At 36.0% G+C, this 19,714-nt stretch overlaps 1 protein-coding gene across 2 annotated transcripts; it reads left to right on the forward strand.

The window, feature by feature from the left end:
• The first annotated feature begins 348 nt into the window (after positions 1–348).
• Positions 349–18,504, forward strand: LOC106073754 (endothelin-converting enzyme-like 1). 2 transcript variants are annotated; one of them, XM_056040070.1, is made up of 12 exons: positions 349–492; positions 1,971–2,287; positions 3,850–3,996; positions 5,184–5,345; positions 6,006–6,148; positions 9,592–9,674; positions 10,462–10,696; positions 12,325–12,552; positions 13,493–13,666; positions 13,929–14,084; positions 15,640–15,838; positions 16,369–18,504. In XM_056040070.1, exons 2-12 carry the CDS (start codon positions 2,083–2,085, stop codon positions 16,974–16,976), a joined length of 2,340 nt encoding a protein of 779 aa, XP_055896045.1. In that variant the 5' UTR covers positions 349–492; positions 1,971–2,082; the 3' UTR covers positions 16,977–18,504. The 2 variants fall into 2 exon arrangements, with proteins under 2 accessions (XP_055896045.1, XP_055896047.1); XM_056040072.1 differs by lacking the exon at positions 349–492 and adding an exon at positions 624–739.
• The last annotated feature ends 1,210 nt before the right edge of the window (positions 18,505–19,714 follow it).

The raw sequence follows: 19,714 nt of genomic DNA on the forward strand, positions 1-19,714 counted from the left end.
CAGTCTACTTCTCAACGAGTTAGCAGACTCCAAGTGTATAGGTTTAGTGTTACTCTGGTGTTAAGATGAATGAGAACATTTCTGTATTTAGCAATGTAGGTGACGAGAATAGTTGATGTCAAATTCGACTCTACTTAATGTATGTACTAGAAGGGGCAATGTCTTCGATTCCGAAGATTTAGGATGAGTGCAGTGTTTCATGTGACTACACAAACCCTGTTGCGACCTGCATATTTTCCCGCATAACGCGCAGACAAAGCCGTTGTAATGTAGATATGTAGAAAAAAGACTGGAGCACTTTATACAAACTCGAATCAATCTCCAACGAAACAATTCGCATTGTTCACATTCTTATCACTTTCTGCTACGGTTACAATTGGTCTCGGTCACGTGACCTTAAGACGGGCTAACTTTTTTTTTGCCGCCAGTGCTGTAAAAACAATTGGACTAGCTCTTAAGTTCCTCTGATAATTAAAGAAACATTTGTCATATGTAAGTAACTATTTTTCTTTTAAAAGTTTGAAAAATATTCCTCATGCATAATATAAAAAGCATATAAACTACGACATTTATACTAAAACATATAAAAAGGGGAACATATAAACTTATCATTATAAACTGGAACAATTAAACTACAATACATTGATAACTACATGAGCTAGGAAAGTTTACCGAGCTACACATGTATTTGAATTAGGTTATGCGGCCCTCCGGAGTGTTTTATGCGGCCCGCAGAAAGGTACAGAAATCAGGTGTTTATACTGTATATACTTTTAAAAATTCAAATATATTGAAAGTAATAATATCTATATAAATTATTGAAACTTTCACATAATAAAAAGTTTCAAGTAAACGAAGATTATTCTTATAGGCTCTACTTCAATACACTCGATCTAAGACACAATCTCAGGCAACTATTTATTAAATGCTATGAAGAACTATGTTGAGTATGCTTGGGTTAGATGGAACAAGATTGAAAGTGTAACAACTGATTTACATTTCTGACTAAGAAACACTGTTTTTAATTAATATTATCCCAAGCATAAACTCTAAACAGGAAAGGTTACAAAAAGCTGCATAAAATATCAATATATTATTGTCTAAAGGGAAAAGTTATATTTGTTAAGGCATAGGTTACATTCCGGATAAGAGATTGGCCATTTCAAAAACCCTTAAATCAATTCGATAATCTTTCTATAGCATCAATTATGCCACGTTGACATTTAACTTCACCTTGACCTTTCCCTTAGTCTGTTAGAACATTGGGCCACCACACAAGATCTGTCAATCATCTTTCTCCATTCCTCTTCGTCCTTTGCCTTTCCTTCACTGAAAGACCTGTCCATTCTTTGATGTTGTCTTTCCATTGCTTTCTCTGTCTTCCTCTTCTTTTCGAAGGAAGGTCTTTTCAAACCTTGAGGATCTTGTGATGGCCGTAGAGTTTGAATTTACGTTTTTTGACAGTGTTTAGCAGATCATTGTGGGGGTCCGATTGCTGTATTAATTCTGTTTCTAATCTCTTCATTCGTGATGTGGTCTTTGTAAGTGACATCTAGGATTTAACTATATCTTCATGCTTATAAATATTAACAATGTAATAATAATAACATTAATAAATCTCCGTATCCTTTAGTATCGGTAACACTTTAGACACGAGCACGTCTCTTCTATTTATTTGGACGGAGATAGGATTGTAGTTATTGATAGTTTGTAGTTCATAGTTTCTGATATTCTTTCTAAAAATATTGAACCTGTCTTTTTACCTGCCTGAGCGGACCACTTCGGGGGCCGATTTTGAGTGTGTGTTCCACACAAACTGTCTTTGTAACCTTTGTAACCTTGTAAATATGTTTACATTTTCAAGAAATTATAAACTAAATTTAACATTAATTAAGACAACCAATAAGCTGTTTGCTATAAAAGGCTCTCACAATAATCGTTTCAAATTCTTGTTCTTATTACACGTATAGGTTGGCTTTAAACAGCAGAAGTTGTCCTAAAGTTTAGTCTTCAATGACAGTGTCTTTGAGAAGGACATAATAGTTCACCAATTTCCAGGCTTCAAACGACAGAAACAAAAAGATGGCCGACGAGTTTAAGAATTACGACAAATTCCCAATCCTTGATGCTATAAAAAGCAGATGGCTCCGATTCACGCTCAAGGATATGATCTTCCCAGCAGTCATCGTTGTTCTTGTACTGATCTGCGTTCTTTTTGCTGGTCTCTTTGGGAAAACTAAAAACGATTTGACAGAAGTCACGTCTGCTAGCTCTTCAGCACTTCTTGGTAAGATATTGCTATGAAAACAATCTTTAGAGCTATTTGTTTATTATTTGCTTTTCTGGCTGCACCAAATTCGACAATAATGTTTGCCGTTTCTTAAATCTACTAAATCTTAATAGAAATATAGGCAAAAGCCCTCAGTCATTCATCACTACGTCTCCCATTTACGGTGGACGAAACAATACGACAATGTAACCTGTTATTACTTACCATAGGTCTTGGACATTTTCACGATCGAAGGGGCTGCGGTTAAATTGAACAAGAACACATTTTTTTAATTCGCGCTTTAGACTCAGTCTGACGGCTCATAGAATTTGATGACTGTAGTTTATTACTTTAGTTTTATATTGAAGAAGGGGTTTTGATGTTTTTTATATTGAAGAAGGGGTTTTGATGTTTTTTATATTGAAGAAGGGGTTTTGATGTTTTTTATATTGAAGAAGGGGTTTTGATGTTTTTTATATTGAAGAAGGGGTTTTGATGTTTTTTATATTGAAGAAGGGGTTTTGATGTTTTTTATATTGAAGAAGGGGTTTTTGATGTTTTTTATATTGAAGAAGAGGGGTTTTTGATGTTTTTTATATTGAAGAAGAGGGGTTTTAACATCAAAACCCGCTGGATGGGGTTTTAAACTCAAACGCTCAGTCATTTAACTTAAAGCCATCTGGAGGAGGGGTTAAAATCAAAACCCTTCTTGGCTAAGGTGATCGAATCTGGTGATTTTGAAGAAAGATTTTTAACGTCAAAAAACTCTGGAAGGGAGGAGATGTTAAACTCAAACCCCGTGCCGACGCTCATGACTTTTATTTGCTTTATAATTTGTTTTATAGAAGAGGGGAGTTTAACCTCAAAATCCCTTTGGTTGTGCTGGGCCAAGTAATGGTTTAACATTAAAATCTCATCTACAATAAACAAAATTAAAGAGAAAAAAAAATAGTGCCAAAATTTAACCCTTGGGGGAGGGGGGGATTTAATTGGGGGGGGGGATGGTTGAACCCCGACCTCCCCCTGGCGACGCCCATTTGATAAGACATTGTCTTTTAGGGTCCAAAGATTTAGAAATAGTTCGTCACGATGTTCAAAAAAGATCGACTAACAAACACATTGTTATTATTGTACTACACACTATGTATAGAAGTGTCAGATCTTTTTTTATATTTTCAGTAACTGGACTGTCAATATTGTTTTTAAGTGTAACACGGTATCTCCTACTACTCATATTGATTGTCTGCACATGTTTTATGTTAAATGTTATAGGTTATATGTTATAGGTTATATGTTGTAGGTTATATTTTGTTTTCTTACATTTTTGGTCGTTCCTTCAGAAACGATTATTAGGTCCTACACAAACCTACTGCAGGACGATACATTATAATAGCGGGCAGGATTTGAACTCGGGACCTTTGGGATGGCAGTTCAAAACGCATACTATATCATCAGAAATATCGTGTGATATCATATGGCGTCGAAATATTAAAATTCACCTCGTTCACCAGCTACTGATATCCTGTGTATGTAGACCTAGGGTTAAACATGTATTGTAACTAGATATGTTTTCATGGCAGGAGGTGGGCTGTGTACTGAGGTAGGATGCATGGAGACAGCCGCTAGAGCGATGGAATACAGAAACACAAGTGTGGATCCTTGTGAAGATTTTTTCGAGTATGCTTGTGGTAACTATCTGGAGGCCAGAACATTTAAGCTTAATAACGGTAATTGAATATGTTGGCGTGGAGACCTGTGACTGAGAGACATTCATCTCTTCTTGAGACTTGACTCCCAATGAAGATTTAACAAATTCCTATTCCGAGACGTTTGCTGAGTGCCTAAAGGCAGCATGGAAAACTTTATTAGAAACCGCTCACGCCCCTCTTATGCTCACGAAGTAAAAATAAACGCTCAGAGTGTACTGAACATCCATTCGTAACAAAGTGATATACTATAATAATACTAGTAACCATAATTTTCTATCATTATTGACATTCCAGTATTACTATCTCTTAACTTTTAAAAATCTGAAAATAAAGAAACAAAATAAATAAAAAAATCTTATCTAAGAGGAAAAATAGCAAAATCGCAAGGTTTAACTCGTTTTTTTTTCAAAATAAAACAAAATTAATTAATCCACTCTGATTGATTAAGTAATTGGTTATTTTTTCTAATTGATTCGTGTATCATGTCATCGACTATTAATAATTGTGCACAATGTCAACTTGATAAAAGAGTGGGAAGTGTAAGAGCAAAAACGAACACAAAATATGTACTAGACAGACAGACGGACAGACAGACGGACATAGTGAGTTAATATAAGCTTTGTAAAAATAAATAAAAATAAACTAAGATCTGAAAAAAGGCAATACAAGAGATTAGAAGAGTTAAGGAGAAGTTAAATCAACTATTTGTTACTGTGACACTAGACGATTGTGAGAACTGACCTCGCAAACCTGTTCGAGTAGGCTACCCGAGATGATTCTTGTTACCAGCCAGAGAGCTGTACCACTTCTCTTTTTTCATATCATTAGAAAAGTGACCATTAAACACTTTTACTAATTGTTGTTTTGTAAAATGTTTGACATGTTTCGGATGTTTCTTCTGTGCTGAAGTTAAATTACATTTTAGCCAAATCCCTGGGAATAGTCCCCTGACCATGGAGACGACCGAACGACAGTCCAGTGCGTGCTCGACATTGCGAGACATTGCGAGACATCTTCCCCTTAAACGAATCATGATCTTGAAAATACCAGTGAATAAATATATAGTGTTGGATACAGTAAAATTCCATTCGTTGTTACTTGCTTTTAATTTGTTTTTGGTAGAACGGTAGACCTACTACCAGAATCTAAAGAAGTGTTTATGTATAGCGAAATGTAACTTATTGAGTTTTTCTGTATGGATCTAGTATACTACAATGTCCTTGGGGACATGTATCAAGAAAATAAAGACAAGTTGATTGATCTCATGGAGAGACCCATCTCACAAATGCATGACTACGCCGCTGAGAGAAAAGTGAAACAATTCTTCCAAGCCTGTAACGACATGTTTTCTAGAGACAAGAAAAAAGGTAAGTTAACAATAGGATTAGGACGTGTCGTATGATACTTTCACTGACTAGCTCATGTGTCGTATGATACTTTAACTGACTAGCTCATGTGTCGTATGATACTTTCACTGACTAGCTCATGTGTCGTAGGATACTTTCACTGACTAGCTCATGTGTCGTAGGATACTTTCACTGACTAGCTCATGTGTCGTAGGATACTTTCACTGACTAGCTCATGTGTCGTAGGATACTTTCACTGACTAGCTCATGTGTCGTAGGATACTTTCACTGACTAGCTCATGTGTCGTAGGATACTTTCACTGACTAGCTCATGTGTCGTAGGATACTTTCACTGACTAGCTCATGTGTCGTATGATACTTTCACTGACTAGCTCATGCTGATGTTAGAATTCTACCTTAGACTGTTCTATACATTGGACATGTGCTATACTTTTTCTAACTTTTATATGCTCTATAGATTCAACAAATCTTTATGACCATATATCTTTGTTATACAGTTTAAATGTACTATCCTGAATTTACTAATGGTTAGAGTCTTGCCCATATATTCTACACTCTTTCTTCGGTTCTCTTGATACAGTTGTCCCATACTGTTTGACCTTTGCTATGTATTCTATACAATATCATCTCGACCAAAGTGACCCAGTTTCTTTGTTTCAGGTCTTCCTATTCTCAATAAGGTATTGCCTGAGCTGGGTGGATGGAAGGTATTAGGCACCTGGCAGAACAACACCTGGGACTTCAATACGGTACTAAAGAAAGTTCAGACTGACTTTTGGGTGGACGCCTTGTATAGAGTTTCAGTAAGTAGGCATTGGTATTGATGGTATTACAGATTTTTATCACAAGACACAAACCCACACACACCCACCCACATCCACCCACACACCCACCCCCACACACACACACACACACACACATATATATATATCAGTTGACTAGTCTAGACTTAAAGTTACCTTATAAGAAGTAGGTCTACATTCTAGATACAGATGATTGAGTCTCTCTCTCTCTCTCTCACTCTCTCTCTCACTCTTTCTCTCTCTCTATCTATCTATCTATCAAATATTTAAAAGTGAAATAAACACTTTATGTAATGTATTCACTTATAGGTAATTTTTTTTCTGGAATAGCAGCAAGCAATATATAGCAGTATTTTATTTTATTAGAATGTGAGAAACCAGACATAATTGCAGGCACAGAAACTTGGCTACATCCTGAAATTTATAATGCAGAAATTTTCAATAGTAATTATGAAATTTTTAGAAAAAATAGGGCTGATAATCATGGAGGAGTTCTTTTAGCAATACTCTTATAGCAGAAGAAATTACCTTACCTAACTCAAAAAATATAGAATCAACATTTTGTAAAATTAATACCACCTCAACATCCCTAATAATAGGCAGCATTTACAGACCACCAAATTCTAGTTTAGAATACATGCAGGAACTATGTAATCAGATTACTACACTTAAAGAGACAAATAAAAATGCAGTTTTTTGGATTATGGGTGATTTCAACCTACCTGATATAAATTGGAAAACACTAACCATAGATAAACACCAAAACCTTAAGGACATAAATGAGCTTTTCATAGAAACTTTACACAACCTAAGTTTAGATCAAATCATTAAAAAGCCAACTAGATTAAACAACACATTAGATCTCTTCTTAACCAACAGACCTGGATTAGTAGTTGATTATGATATTATCCCTGGTCTATCAGACCATGAGATCATAAAAATACACAGTCAGATAAAAGCAGTAGCCAATACAAAACCCAAAAGAAAAATCTTACTCTGGAATAAATGTAACCTAACACAACTACACCAAGCTGCATTAAACTTTCAACAAACATTCTTATTAGAAAAAGACATTAACCAACCAGTCGATGACCTCTGGAATTTCATTAAAAACCATCTTAAAAGCATTATAGAAAATCATATACCAACTAAATACGCATCAATCTAAATAAATAAATGCTGGTTTAGTAATAGACTAAAGAAGCTTTGTAAACAGAAGGAAAACCTATATAGAAAATTTAAAGAAACTAATGCAGAAAGAGTTTACAAAAAGTATATAAAAATTAAACACTTAACCCAAAAAGTAAGCAGACAGCTGCAGAGTGAATACATAAACAATGTAATATCTAAAGATAACAACAAAAACCTATGGTCATACATTAAGTCTAAGAAAATGGAAACAACAGGCGTAGCGCCATTAAAAGATGAACATAACATAATACATAATGATAATGAAACTAAAGCAAACATTCTAAACAAATACTTTGCATCAGCATTCTCAGCCCCAGGAGACAAAGACATATTACTAAATTTGAACCAAGTAGACAACATAGAAGATATAGTAGTACAAGAAAATGGAATTCAAAAACTATTAGCCAACACCAAACCAAATAAAGCTTCTGGACCTGATGGTATTCCAGCTAGATTACTCAAAGAACTAAGTAATGAGCTAGCCCCAGTGTTCAAAATACTCTTTCAGGCTTCACTTAACCAGGGCAGAGTACCAAAGGACTAGAAAGAAGCTAATGTCACCCCCCTATTTAAAAAAGGAGAAAAATCTGACCCAGGAAACTACTTACCAGTATCACTTACCAGCATCACATGTAAAATCCTAGAACACATAATATGTAGCAACATTATAAACCACTTAGACAAACATAATGTCCTCACACCATACCAACATGGCTTTAGGAAATATAGATCATGTGAAACACAACTAATAGGACTAATTGATGATCTTTCAAAAGGTTTAGATAATAGTGAACAAATAGATGCTATCTTACTAGATTTTTCTAAGGTTTTTGACAAAGTTCACCACCATAGTTTGCTTAAAAAATTAAAATATTTCGGCATTAATGGTCCACTGCATCAGTGGATTAAAGACTTTCTGATAGGGAGAGAACAAACTGTAATAATAAATGGCTCTAAATCAACACCGATAACAGTAAACTCAGGTGTACCTCAAGGAACAGTCTTGGGTCCACTACTATTTTTAATTTACATAAATGATTTACCAAATTGCATTACTTCAAGAACAAAAGTCAGATTATTTGCAGACGATTGCATAATATATAGAACAATAAAAACAACACAGTACACAGATATTTTACAAAGAGAATTAGATGAATTACAGAAATGGGAATCAAATTGGAGCATGTCTTTCCACCCAGAAAAATGTCAGTTGTTAAGAGTAACAAAAAAACTAAAACAAATTAATTCCACTTATCTTATTCATGGCAAACCAGTAACACAGACTAAAAACGCAAAATACGTAGGTGTTATAATAAATGAAAAACTGTCATGGAATCCACATATTGATGAAACTACAAAAAAATCAAACAAAGCATTAGGATTTATTAAAAGAAATTTCTATAAATCAAATAAGAACATAAAACTAAAATGTTATTTAACCTTGGTTAGGCCAATAATAGAATATGCATCCTCTGTTTGGGACCCCTCAACTCAAGAAAACATTAAGAAACTAGAACAGACACAAAATAGAGCAGTGCGATTCATAACAAACGAATATTCACATTTGACTAGCGTAACACCTTTAGTAAAATCACTAAATTTAGAAAGCCTTCAGGACAGAAGGCTCAAAAGTAAAGTAGCAATAATACATAAAACACTGAACCATAATCTTCAAATACAAAAACAAAATTTAATAAAATACTCTGAAAGACACAAAGATAAAGGCACATTCCTCGTCCCATATGCTAGGACAAATTTGTACAAATACTCCTTCTTCCCTAGTGCTATTAGAGCATGGAATGGGTTGCCTGAGCTAGCCAGGAAAACCAGTGACTTGGCAGAATTTAAGTCATTGGTTAATATGCATGACTAAATGCATGACGCGTAGGACGTAATCATCGTCTTTTTTGAAGTAACGTCTGTATTATATAAGATAAGTATACTTATGTACAATATATAGCAGTATACTTATGTACAATATATAGCAGTATACTTATGTAAAATATATAGCAGTATACTTATGTACAATATATAACATTATACTTATGTACAATATATAGCAGTATACTTATGTACAATATATAGCAGTATACTCATGTACAATATATAGCAGTATACTTATGTACAATATATAGCAGTATACTCATGTACAATATATAGCAGTATACTTATGTACAATATATAGCAGTATACTTATGTACAATATATAGCATTATACTTATGTACAATATATATATGGTTTTACTGGACAGGTGGAAACAGATTGGTATGATACACAGAAACGCGCAATTCTTCTAGCTCCTGGTGGTCTTGGGAACTGGATGTACTGGACTTGGTCAGTAACTCTGTGTCTCTCTCTCTCTCTCTATCTGTTGCTCAGTATTTACACTACAGAATCGTGAATATAGTAGTGATATGTTTATATATTAATTTTAGGGAGTTCAAGGTAGTGCACTGTACGTATCAATGTGTTGGCTCCAATATTAGATTTTTAATTTAATACACTGTTCATATGTTCATGTACACTGCATTTATTTTTAATTATAATTTTTGGTCAAAATATTAATAGATGTGTGTGCGTATGTATTGTTGTGTGAATGGGGATGTTCCTATACTTTTTGTTTTTACTTTTCAAATGAGGTAGGGATTTTTTAAAATGCAGTTATCTCCCTTCAACTGCTGACTCTTTTTTCAGAATTAATTCTGCTTACGTCCCCTTAAAGAATACATAATTTATATTCACATAACTAAAATTATTAGAGGTAAAAAACAAAATGCTTGCATTTAAAAATAAACAAAAGATTTAAATGAAATAAACTATAGCTTTATATAGCGCTAATTTCATGCTTACAGAATGATCAGAGCGCTAGGGTCCAAGCTCAGTTGTGGACTAGTGAAAGTTTTTTCAGTGCTGCCTTTAGGCGCTCAGTAAACACAACTCTACTTGAGTCGGGTGTCGAACCTCGAGCCCCCTTCATAGCCAAGACAAACCATGTTCAAGCGTACTGAGCCTCTCTACCACGCTTCCTATTTTGTCCTGATTTGTCTTAAATAGTAAATAGATTCAATGGACAAAATGTCTTCCAAATTTGAACTTATATACATACATTGCTTTTGATTAGGTATGTTAATCCAAGATTTGAAAAAAATCGTCAGGACTACAAGAAATTTATTAGGCGAGTTGGTTCGCTCCTAGCCAGGGACGCTGTAGAAATGAAAGTAGTTCCTTCCAGCATTGAGTCCCTGGATACACTTCTGGATGAATTTGTCAACGATTCCTTCGCCATAGAGTCCAAGATGGCGCAGATCATTGCTGACTCTGACTACACGGAGGATAGATACGCTGAGGCTAACAAGGTTCAGATCTTCTTTACGTTACAATAGGAGAACGTAGACCTCTCTCTCTCTCTCACACACACGCATTCACGCACCCACAAACATCAACATCTACACACACAAATTCACGCACACACAAACATCGACATCCACACATTCACACACAACTTTTGGTCCAGCTCTCTCTCACAACTTCTGGGCCAGCTCCTTCTCACTGCTACAATTCAACATTTACGTATCCCTTATTTACAATAGTTTTTGTGAAGAATAGTGTTGGCCTCCTTCAGTCGTAGAACGACTATGATTCATCACGCACACTTTTTCCTATGGCTGGGGAGCCCTATTTTGGAGAGACACTCCCGTCCACATATGTTGCAGGTCAAGGTGGCTTTCGCTTTGGTGCTAGAGGAGCCGGCCATTTTTCGTATGGTACGCTTTTCTTCCAAAGCTGAGGTCCAGGTTTTCTCAATGTCCAAAACTTTCTTGGTCACCGTCTCTTTTTACTGTTTAGTTGTCAACAAAGATAGTTCAATATGGCGTCATTGACGTTGTTTAGTTTATTTCCCAATCTTCCGTTGTTCATTTTTCTAATTTTTTGTATTTAAGTTACTTATAATCGCCCCACATTTTTCCACTCTCTCTCTCTCTCTCTTGTATTTCTTTGTTTTTTTAATTTTACACAGACAATACGCTATTGGAGATTTAAAAAAAAAAAAAAAAGCAATGTCAAGGACTGTCACATCAAAATTGAACTCTACTAGCGCTAAAGAAATAAAATAGAAATGAGCTATGATTTAAACGAGATTGTATCTAATTTACTAACGCAAGTTAATTGTCCATTTATTTTAACATAAATTTTTGAAGTCCTAGAGTGCAAGTCTAAGGCTTCCACCATATCGAAATTAATTTTAATTAACAAAAGAGCTTCGAACATTTGATTCTCCAGTGCTCTAAGGGCACACACACACATTACCTTTTCAAAACATTGTTCTCATTAATACTTCCTTTAGTTTGTACAGCCGATACACCAAAAGGCTAGCTATTTATAGTTTTTCCGCCTTGTATGAAAATCACCATTAACAGTGTGAACTTTATCTTAAAACTAAACAAAGAGGAGATTACGTATTTGATTTAAAATTCGAGATTTATTTGGTTAGAAAATAAACTAATCTTGTCAAATATACATTTTTTTTTTTTACCATGAGATGCCTTCGCAATTTACAATATCAAAAGAAGAGTCCATTCATTAAGAAACGTCGAAATGGCCCGTAAGTTGAATGTAGCTACTTTTTGTACAAAGCTTATATCAACCTGTTCCGTTCTGTCTGGTACACATTTTGTACACGTTATTTCTCCAGCTACAGATTCTCGGATCAATTTGAAACTTTGCACAGTTATTCATTGTCCCTAGAATCAATCAAAACATTCGCTAATTAATTAATTAGTGTTAATTTATAATTTTGGTAATGGGAAAAGGAAATAAAATCTACAGTATTGAGAGAATATGGCTGTAAATGAACAATTCTTTCCCGTATATACGCTTTTTTAAAGAGTACTTTTTCCTGCTATAATTTACTTGTTTTTCCATTCTGTTTGTTTGGTTGATGTTCATTACATGCCTCTTCTATAAATGTGTACGTTTGTTACAGCCAACTCTTGCTCAGCTGACCACAGACACCAACAACGTTATAGACTGGACACAGCAACTGGCCTACATGTTCTCCTACGTCCGAATATCTGGATCCACCAAAGTTGTCTTGACCCACACAGACTATTTCCAAAACATCTCAAACATGATTTCGTCACTTGCGGCTGCTGACAAAAACCGGATGTTGCATAATTACTTGATCTGGCGCGTCGTAGAGAATTACATTTCGGTGGGTAACCTCGTAGAATTCTTCAACTCGTTATGAGGGCATTACGAGGCTAGCACAATGACCGAACGTCAGTAATGTCTTCGTAAATGCAGTTGACTCTTGTATTGATAGTCGGACGGTTACGGACCAGATGGGGTCGGATTATCAAAAACATGGGATTACCAAAGGTTAATCGTATTTCAAGAATTGAACAATTCTTTTAAGAAAAATGTTTGTATGATGTAATAACATATTCTGTTTGACTTTTGAGAGTTTAAAATATATATTAAGGAAAAAAGACATTTATTAATCTGTAAAATATAAAACAAATGATTTTCACATACTATACAACATTACAATTTCAGTCTACCCACACTGTATGCGCATTACATTAAACATTAATTATATGAATTTACGTGGGATTACTGACTGTGAAGGACTATGAAGTGTCAGACTAGCAATTGTCAACTGTAATATGTTCTCACAGTCTCGTGCAGAGGCATAAGCTGATTTAATTAGATAAACGTAGGCATTTTGTCATCAAACTCTGAGTACACACTGCCTCGACCACCCCCAATCCTCTGTAAGTAGAGATATTTATTATCATAGTTCGACTGTGTGATCCAGTTTGTCCACGAATCATAGGCTCTTGATTTGTCCTCAGAGCTGACCATTTTATGGTTACCTGTCGATCTTCATGCCAGATTTTGGAGATGGGGGTACACAATTTAACAATAGGTGATACATTTATAAGCAGCAATGATTCTTTCGTGTTCTTATTGTTGACACCAACTGGAAACTGTAACCCACACTATGATGCACGACACACCTCCAGCAATAACTCCCATCTCCATGGATCCGCCACTGCTACACTATCGTTTGGTGCAAATGATTGTGTTGATAGTTTCTTTAAGAATCCGGTACATGTTTTAATTTTTCCTTTGGTTCTGTCATTCTCCAGGAACTGTCTTGGGATTACATCCACGCCAACAGAGAAGTGTTTGTGGATCTCTACAAACGTGAGAGTTTCCTGGGACTCTTCAGGTACTGCTTCGCCGTGACCACCAGGTACATGGGCGACGCCCTCGGCTCTCTCTACATCAACCATTATTTCAGTAAAGAAAGCAGAGAGACGGTAGGATCTTTTTCACTGTCTTGGACAAACTATTAAAATACATTATAATGTTCAGAAATTAAATTATACGAAAGTTCTTCCCCCTAAGTCACTATAATTCTATCGCCTATCGGAGACTCTGTTCATGTTTTCAAGGTAGACAGTTTGTTTACATAACAGTGTCAACGTGTTTGTCTCTATGACAGTTGTTGTTTTGTCAAATCTATTTCAACAAACATTGAAAGTTAAACTACAAACAATTAACGTATGAGAACATTTTCAGGTTCATGACATTACAGACAATATCAGACAGGCTCTAAAAGAACAGTTGGAGAAAACCCCTTGGATGGACGGACCGACCAAACAATATGCCAGAGAAAGATTGGACAAAGTCATATTAAAAATGGGCTACCCAGACTGGATGGACAATGTTGGAAATGTAAGAAGGAATAAATGATGTGGGCGGTGGTCTGAAATGTTTAGGACCTAACAATGAAACGTAGTTTGTTTTCTATTTAGTTTTTATTTCTCTACATAATCTTCTTTTATATTTATTCACTTCTCCCAGAGACCTGTTCACTTCTCCCAGAGACCTGTTCACTTCTCCCAGAGACCTGTTCACTTCTCCCAGAGACCTGTTCACTTCTCCCAGAGACCAGTTCACTTCTCCCAGAGACCAGTTCACTTCTCCCAGAGACCTGTTCACTTCTCCCAGAGACCTGCTCACTTCTCCCAGAGACCATTTCATTTCTCCCAGAGACCTGTTCACTTCTCCCAGAGACCAGTTCACTTCTCCCAGAGACCAGTTCACTTCTCCCAGAGACCAGTTCACTTCTCCCAGAGACCTGTTCACTTCTCCCAGAGACCAGTTCACTTCTCCCAGAGACCTGTTCATTTCTCCCAGAGACCTGTTCACTTCTCCCAGAGACCAGTTCACTTCTCCCAGAGACCTGTTCACTTCTCCCAGAGACCTGCTCACTTCTCCCAGAGACCTGTTCACTTCTCTCAGAGACCTGTTCACTTCTCCCAGAGACCAGTTCACTTCTCCCAGAGACCAGTTCACTTCACCCAGAGACCTGCTCACTTCTCCCAGAGACCTGTTCACTTCTCCCAGAGACCTGTTCACTTCTCCCAGAGACCTGTTCACTTCTCCCAGAGACCTGTTCACTTCTCCCAGAGACCTGTTCACTTCTCCCAGAGACCAGTTCACTTCTCCCAGAGACCAGTTCATTTCTCCCAGAGACCTGTTCACTTCTCCCAGAGACCTGTTCACTTCTCCCAGAGACCTGTTCACTTCTCCCAGAGACCAGTTCACTTCTCCCAGAGACCAGTTCATTTCTCCCAGAGACCTGTTCACTTCTCCCAGAGACCTGTTCACTTCTCCCAGAGACCTGTTCACTTCTCCCAGAGACCTGTTCACTTCTCCCAGAGACCAGTTCACTTCTACCAGAGACCTGTTCACTTCTCCCAGAGATCTGTTCACTTCTCCCAGAGATCTGTTCACTTCTCCCAGAGACCTGTTCACTTCTGTAATCACCTCCAACCTGTCCAAGTTGGAGTCATATTTTTTTACCTTTCATGTTGCGCGCTGACGCTGAACTTTTTTTTAAATCTAAGATTGTGCCATGACCTTTGTATACAATTATTTGATGGATAATATTTGCTAAATAAATAATGTGTTTAACGTCTTTTTTCACTGTTGTCAATAGTCGATCAATCAAGCGTCCTGGACGATTTTTATTTCGTCTGTTTATTTCGAAATCTTATTTTTATTTCTTACTTTCTTTTAGTTTTTAGTTTTTTGTAATGACCTTCCCCCCCCCCCCCATATTTCTACATATTGCTTTCTCTTCTTTTTTTCTGTTATCCGTATTATTTAAAGAATGTTACCATATATTATTTGTCAATTTTTGACTTTTTTAATGTATAATTTATCAGATGCTCTCTTTCTTGAAACAATTATATTTAATAGAAGAAAATTCACTATGCCCCAGGTTGACCAAATGTACAATGGTCTCAGTGTCAATCTGACTGACCACTTCACCAACATGCTCAGTGGTAACCAGTTCCACCGTAATTTGATGAATGAAGATCTGAACAAAGCCAGTGGCGATAGAGAAGAATGGACTATACCTATCTACTCGACCACAATGTATGTCTACTTAGATATGAATGAAATATCTGCCCCTGCAGGTGAGCTACACCTATGTCAAGTGGACACTTCTTGCTAACTAGATTCTAAAACACATTGGAACAAGGCAGATAGGATCAAACAAAGGGGGAATAAATGAGGCAGGATAGAAGGGGGGATCATTTCCACAGTGCAATATATGACTCTTATATTAAATGTAATTGATCAATTAGTTAACTATTATTTAAGGGGACTAAACCCAACAGATTTAGCCATATATACCATATATGGCCCACAAACGATGTGAAGATCAATATGGCGTTAGGTCAAGAGTTTTGAAATTGGATTTTACAGTGCTAAAAAAATGCACCCGAATATCATAAACCTTTTTAAAAAATAAATAGTTTATCAAAGTCTATATTCTGTACAACAATAGATGTAGCTATTTATATCTATTCAACATAGATTCAAATCTTTATATATGTAACAAAACTGAATGTTTGTTTGACGTCTAAAGTCAAAACTAAAAAGAAATGGAATGAATGAACGAATTGTCTTTATAATTGTTGTATTTGTTTGTTTGTATCCCCAGGTATTCTCCAGTTTCCGGTCTATTCCAAGAAACAACCCCATTCCGCGACGTTTGGATCATTCGGCTCTGTTTTGGCTCGCTTCTTTCATCACGTCATAGACGAGTGGGGCCGGAAGTTCGACAAGGGCGGCAACTACATGGGACGCGATCAAACCTGGTGGAGCAACAAGTCAGTGGAATCATACGAGCCTGTCCGGAAGTGTGTGGAAAATGTCTACAACGTTACGAAAACATATCGTCTGCCGGACGGGACAACAAAAGACGTGAGGCTCAGAGCCAAGAACTTTGTACCTTTTGCCATCTCTTGGACCAACGGGGTCCGTCTGGCCTTAATCGGCTACAGAGACTGGATGAAGAACTTGGGAATAGCCGAGAAACTTGTCCCTGGGCTCGGCTTGACCAACGAGCAGACGCTGTTTTTGGCGCATGCTCAGACGTTTTGTTACGACAAAACCAGCAGCTGGTATGTGAACAGTATTATTTCCGGATGGCCCACAAACGATGTGAAGATCAACATGGCGTTAGGTCAACTTCCGGAATTCTCCGAAGCGTTTAAGTGTAAAAAAGGATCACAAATGTATCATGAAGAACGATGTGATTATTATTAAATTATTTTTGTTTCACATTTATGTACCATTCAGTTTTTAGTTTCTTTTTTGACTGTACCTTACTTTAATAATCATAATCTTCTGAGGTCACACTGGATACTGTTGCTGTTGCTTGTGTGACAAACTAGAATTGTTGTAAATGTCACAAGACTTTCTATAAAGTAGTCATGTATAATTCATGAAAAATAAGATTTTTTCATGCCTTAATAATTTCCTTATGTTTTAGAAATTGGCATATTTAAGTGTTATAATATTAATATCTAGAACAATGGGCCACAATAACAATCGTCGCTGCCATGTAACCAGCATTAACAAAATTAAATTGCAAGTCATGCGTACTCCCCCCCCCCCCCCCGATGTTTTGTAGAACTTTATTTTCCTCTAATTGTCCAAGCTTTTTTTTTACCTTTATATTTTCTTTGGCCTTATTGACACCGAGAGTCAAGTGAGCTGTCCAGGGTTATGTCGTTGTCAGTTTAATTTTTTAAATAATTTAAAGTTTCTATTGTATTCGTACTCTTTATAAAACAATCAAGAAAAGATGAAAAGGTAATTAAAGTAATTTGAAATAAGTTACAACAATGACATAAAAACAAACAACTCACTAGTAAGTCTCATAAAGAAAAATAGGACAGTTCCTCATGTGTGTGCCACTTGCAACGTTACATTAAATACATCCTCTGATTTAATTTGTATTCGATTGAAGACAACTATTTAATGCTCGGCTCTGTCAAAGTGTTTTGGTCCTAATAAGTGCCTTTCATAGATCTGTCATGGAGTCATTGTTCGTCACTCTTCACAGGGAAAGTTATTTGTATGAGGGATTTTCATAAATTCAATCTGTGCTGTATCGGGTGCACCGAATACAGAACTATTGATAAGGCTATGAATTTATAGTATGCATAAATACGGTGGAAACAAATGTCCAAGCTTGTCCGCTTCTGGCACCAAGTTATTGTATTATCTAGGAGGCAACAAAAATCTTTCAAACCTGCGACCTTGACATTCTGCATTTGTCTCTTTATTTCCCGATCTTCCTCTTATCATGTTCTGTTGATTTTTTTTTTATTTTACGCAATATGTCCCCAAACTTTCTCTATTTCGCTTTGTTTTCTTTTTCTTTTCTCATATTGTATTTAAAGTTAATCAGGCGGATCTTTAAAAATCTGAGTGTTAACAAAGAACAGATTACTGTGTACATCTCTTCCGCGATTATCGTTCCCTGCGTTCTTATTGAGCTAATTCTGTTTTGTTTTTTAAATTTTGTTCTTTGAAATGCCGTCTGTACCTTATATCAGTGGTGGAGACAAACGTTGTTTGTACACTAACATAGCATTCAAGATTAAGTTATCTCAATCAATAGCTTTAGAAATGTCTTTGTAGAGGACTATCTAACTTATTCCACTCAAACATTAACACAACTCACCCAAACATTCGCACATCTATTGATAATTCAAATTGTAAATGATTGATTTCTATGTATTTGAATGACATAAATACTTGTGAATAAATAAACCTATTTTGATAGTACCTATGTGTTTTTTTTTAATTTACAAACAGCATGTTCACCAAACAAACTCTAACATGTGTGTCAAACAGTAAAAACATCAAACAAACACAAACCTTTGCTAAACAGCCAAACTTCGAAACCTACCTCTGCCAAACAGCAAGAACACACACACACACAAACTATGCTGACCATCTAGAACAGCGAACATACTTCTGAGGATTCACTTGACAAATACTTTCAATTGAAACTTTATTCGTTTTACAAACAGAAGAAAACTTTTTAAATTCTCGACCTGTACAGGAAGATGTAAACATGACCTTGTTAGAAGGTTACAAAGACATTTGTGTGAAAACATGAATTCAAAACCCTGAAGTGGCCCGCTCAGGCAGGTAAAAGGGCAGGTTTCAATATGTTCAACATGTATATCAGAAACAATGGACTACAAACTCTCAACAGCTACAAGCCTATATCTCCACTACTACAAAAGGAAGTGACGTGTAGGTGTCCAAAGTGTGGCCTCCTTCCTCGTTCTCATTGTTCGAATGTCTAGACTAATATATGCGATGAACTGCGCAGTGGTTTCCAAATCAGGCATCTCTCCATATAGTTTTCTTTCTATTGGGGTGTTTAGGGGCCAGTGTCTTGTTCGGGACTCTTGGTAAAGAATGCAGATTTGATGGACATGGTGAGCATTCTCTGGTGACATTCCACAAGGACAGATTTCACTAGTTCCAATTTTTAACTTCCGGAACATCTGTCTCATTCTAGAGTGTTTTGTTTTGAGGGAAATAATTAGACTTTTATCATATTGACTGATAGTTATGAAGATAAGTTTCAATGTGAACCTAGCCCCCCAGGAGATTTTATTGAATGATTATCTAATTGATTTAATAGTTTACAAAGGGCCAGGCTCTCAATAGTTAAGGGAAAAAAAAAAGAAAACATATTAATGTTGGCATAAATATTTTTAAAAAAATGACATCCATTATCAATTTAGTCTCCCTTGTTTTTAGCGGCTCGCGAAACGGAAAAAAGCCGCTAATAGTTCTGTGTGTCTGTTTGTCTGTCTGTCCGTCCCATTTAGATTTCAAAAACTACAAAAGAGGTTAAAAACCAGATACCATTATGTTTTTAAATATTAAATTAAAATATTTATTTATTTATAATATTTTTATGAAAAAATAATTCGTGCGTATTTCGCTTAAATGTTTCCCTTTCATAAAAGAAA

The sequence above is a fragment of the Biomphalaria glabrata genome, chromosome 9, assembly GCF_947242115.1.
Source record: "Biomphalaria glabrata chromosome 9, xgBioGlab47.1, whole genome shotgun sequence".
In the NCBI taxonomy this organism is placed as follows: Eukaryota; Metazoa; Mollusca; class Gastropoda; family Planorbidae; genus Biomphalaria; species Biomphalaria glabrata.

Coding starts and splice junctions, on each gene's coding strand:
- LOC106073754 (XM_056040070.1), top strand. CDS start 2,083: ATGGCCGACGAGTTTAAGAATTACGACAAATTCCCAATCCTTGATGCT. Junction 3,997..5,183: donor AACATTTAAGCTTAATAACG/GTAATTGAATAT, acceptor GTATGGATCTAG/TATACTACAATGTCCTTGGG. Junction 14,085..15,639: donor GGATGGACAATGTTGGAAAT/GTAAGAAGGAAT, acceptor ACTATGCCCCAG/GTTGACCAAATGTACAATGG.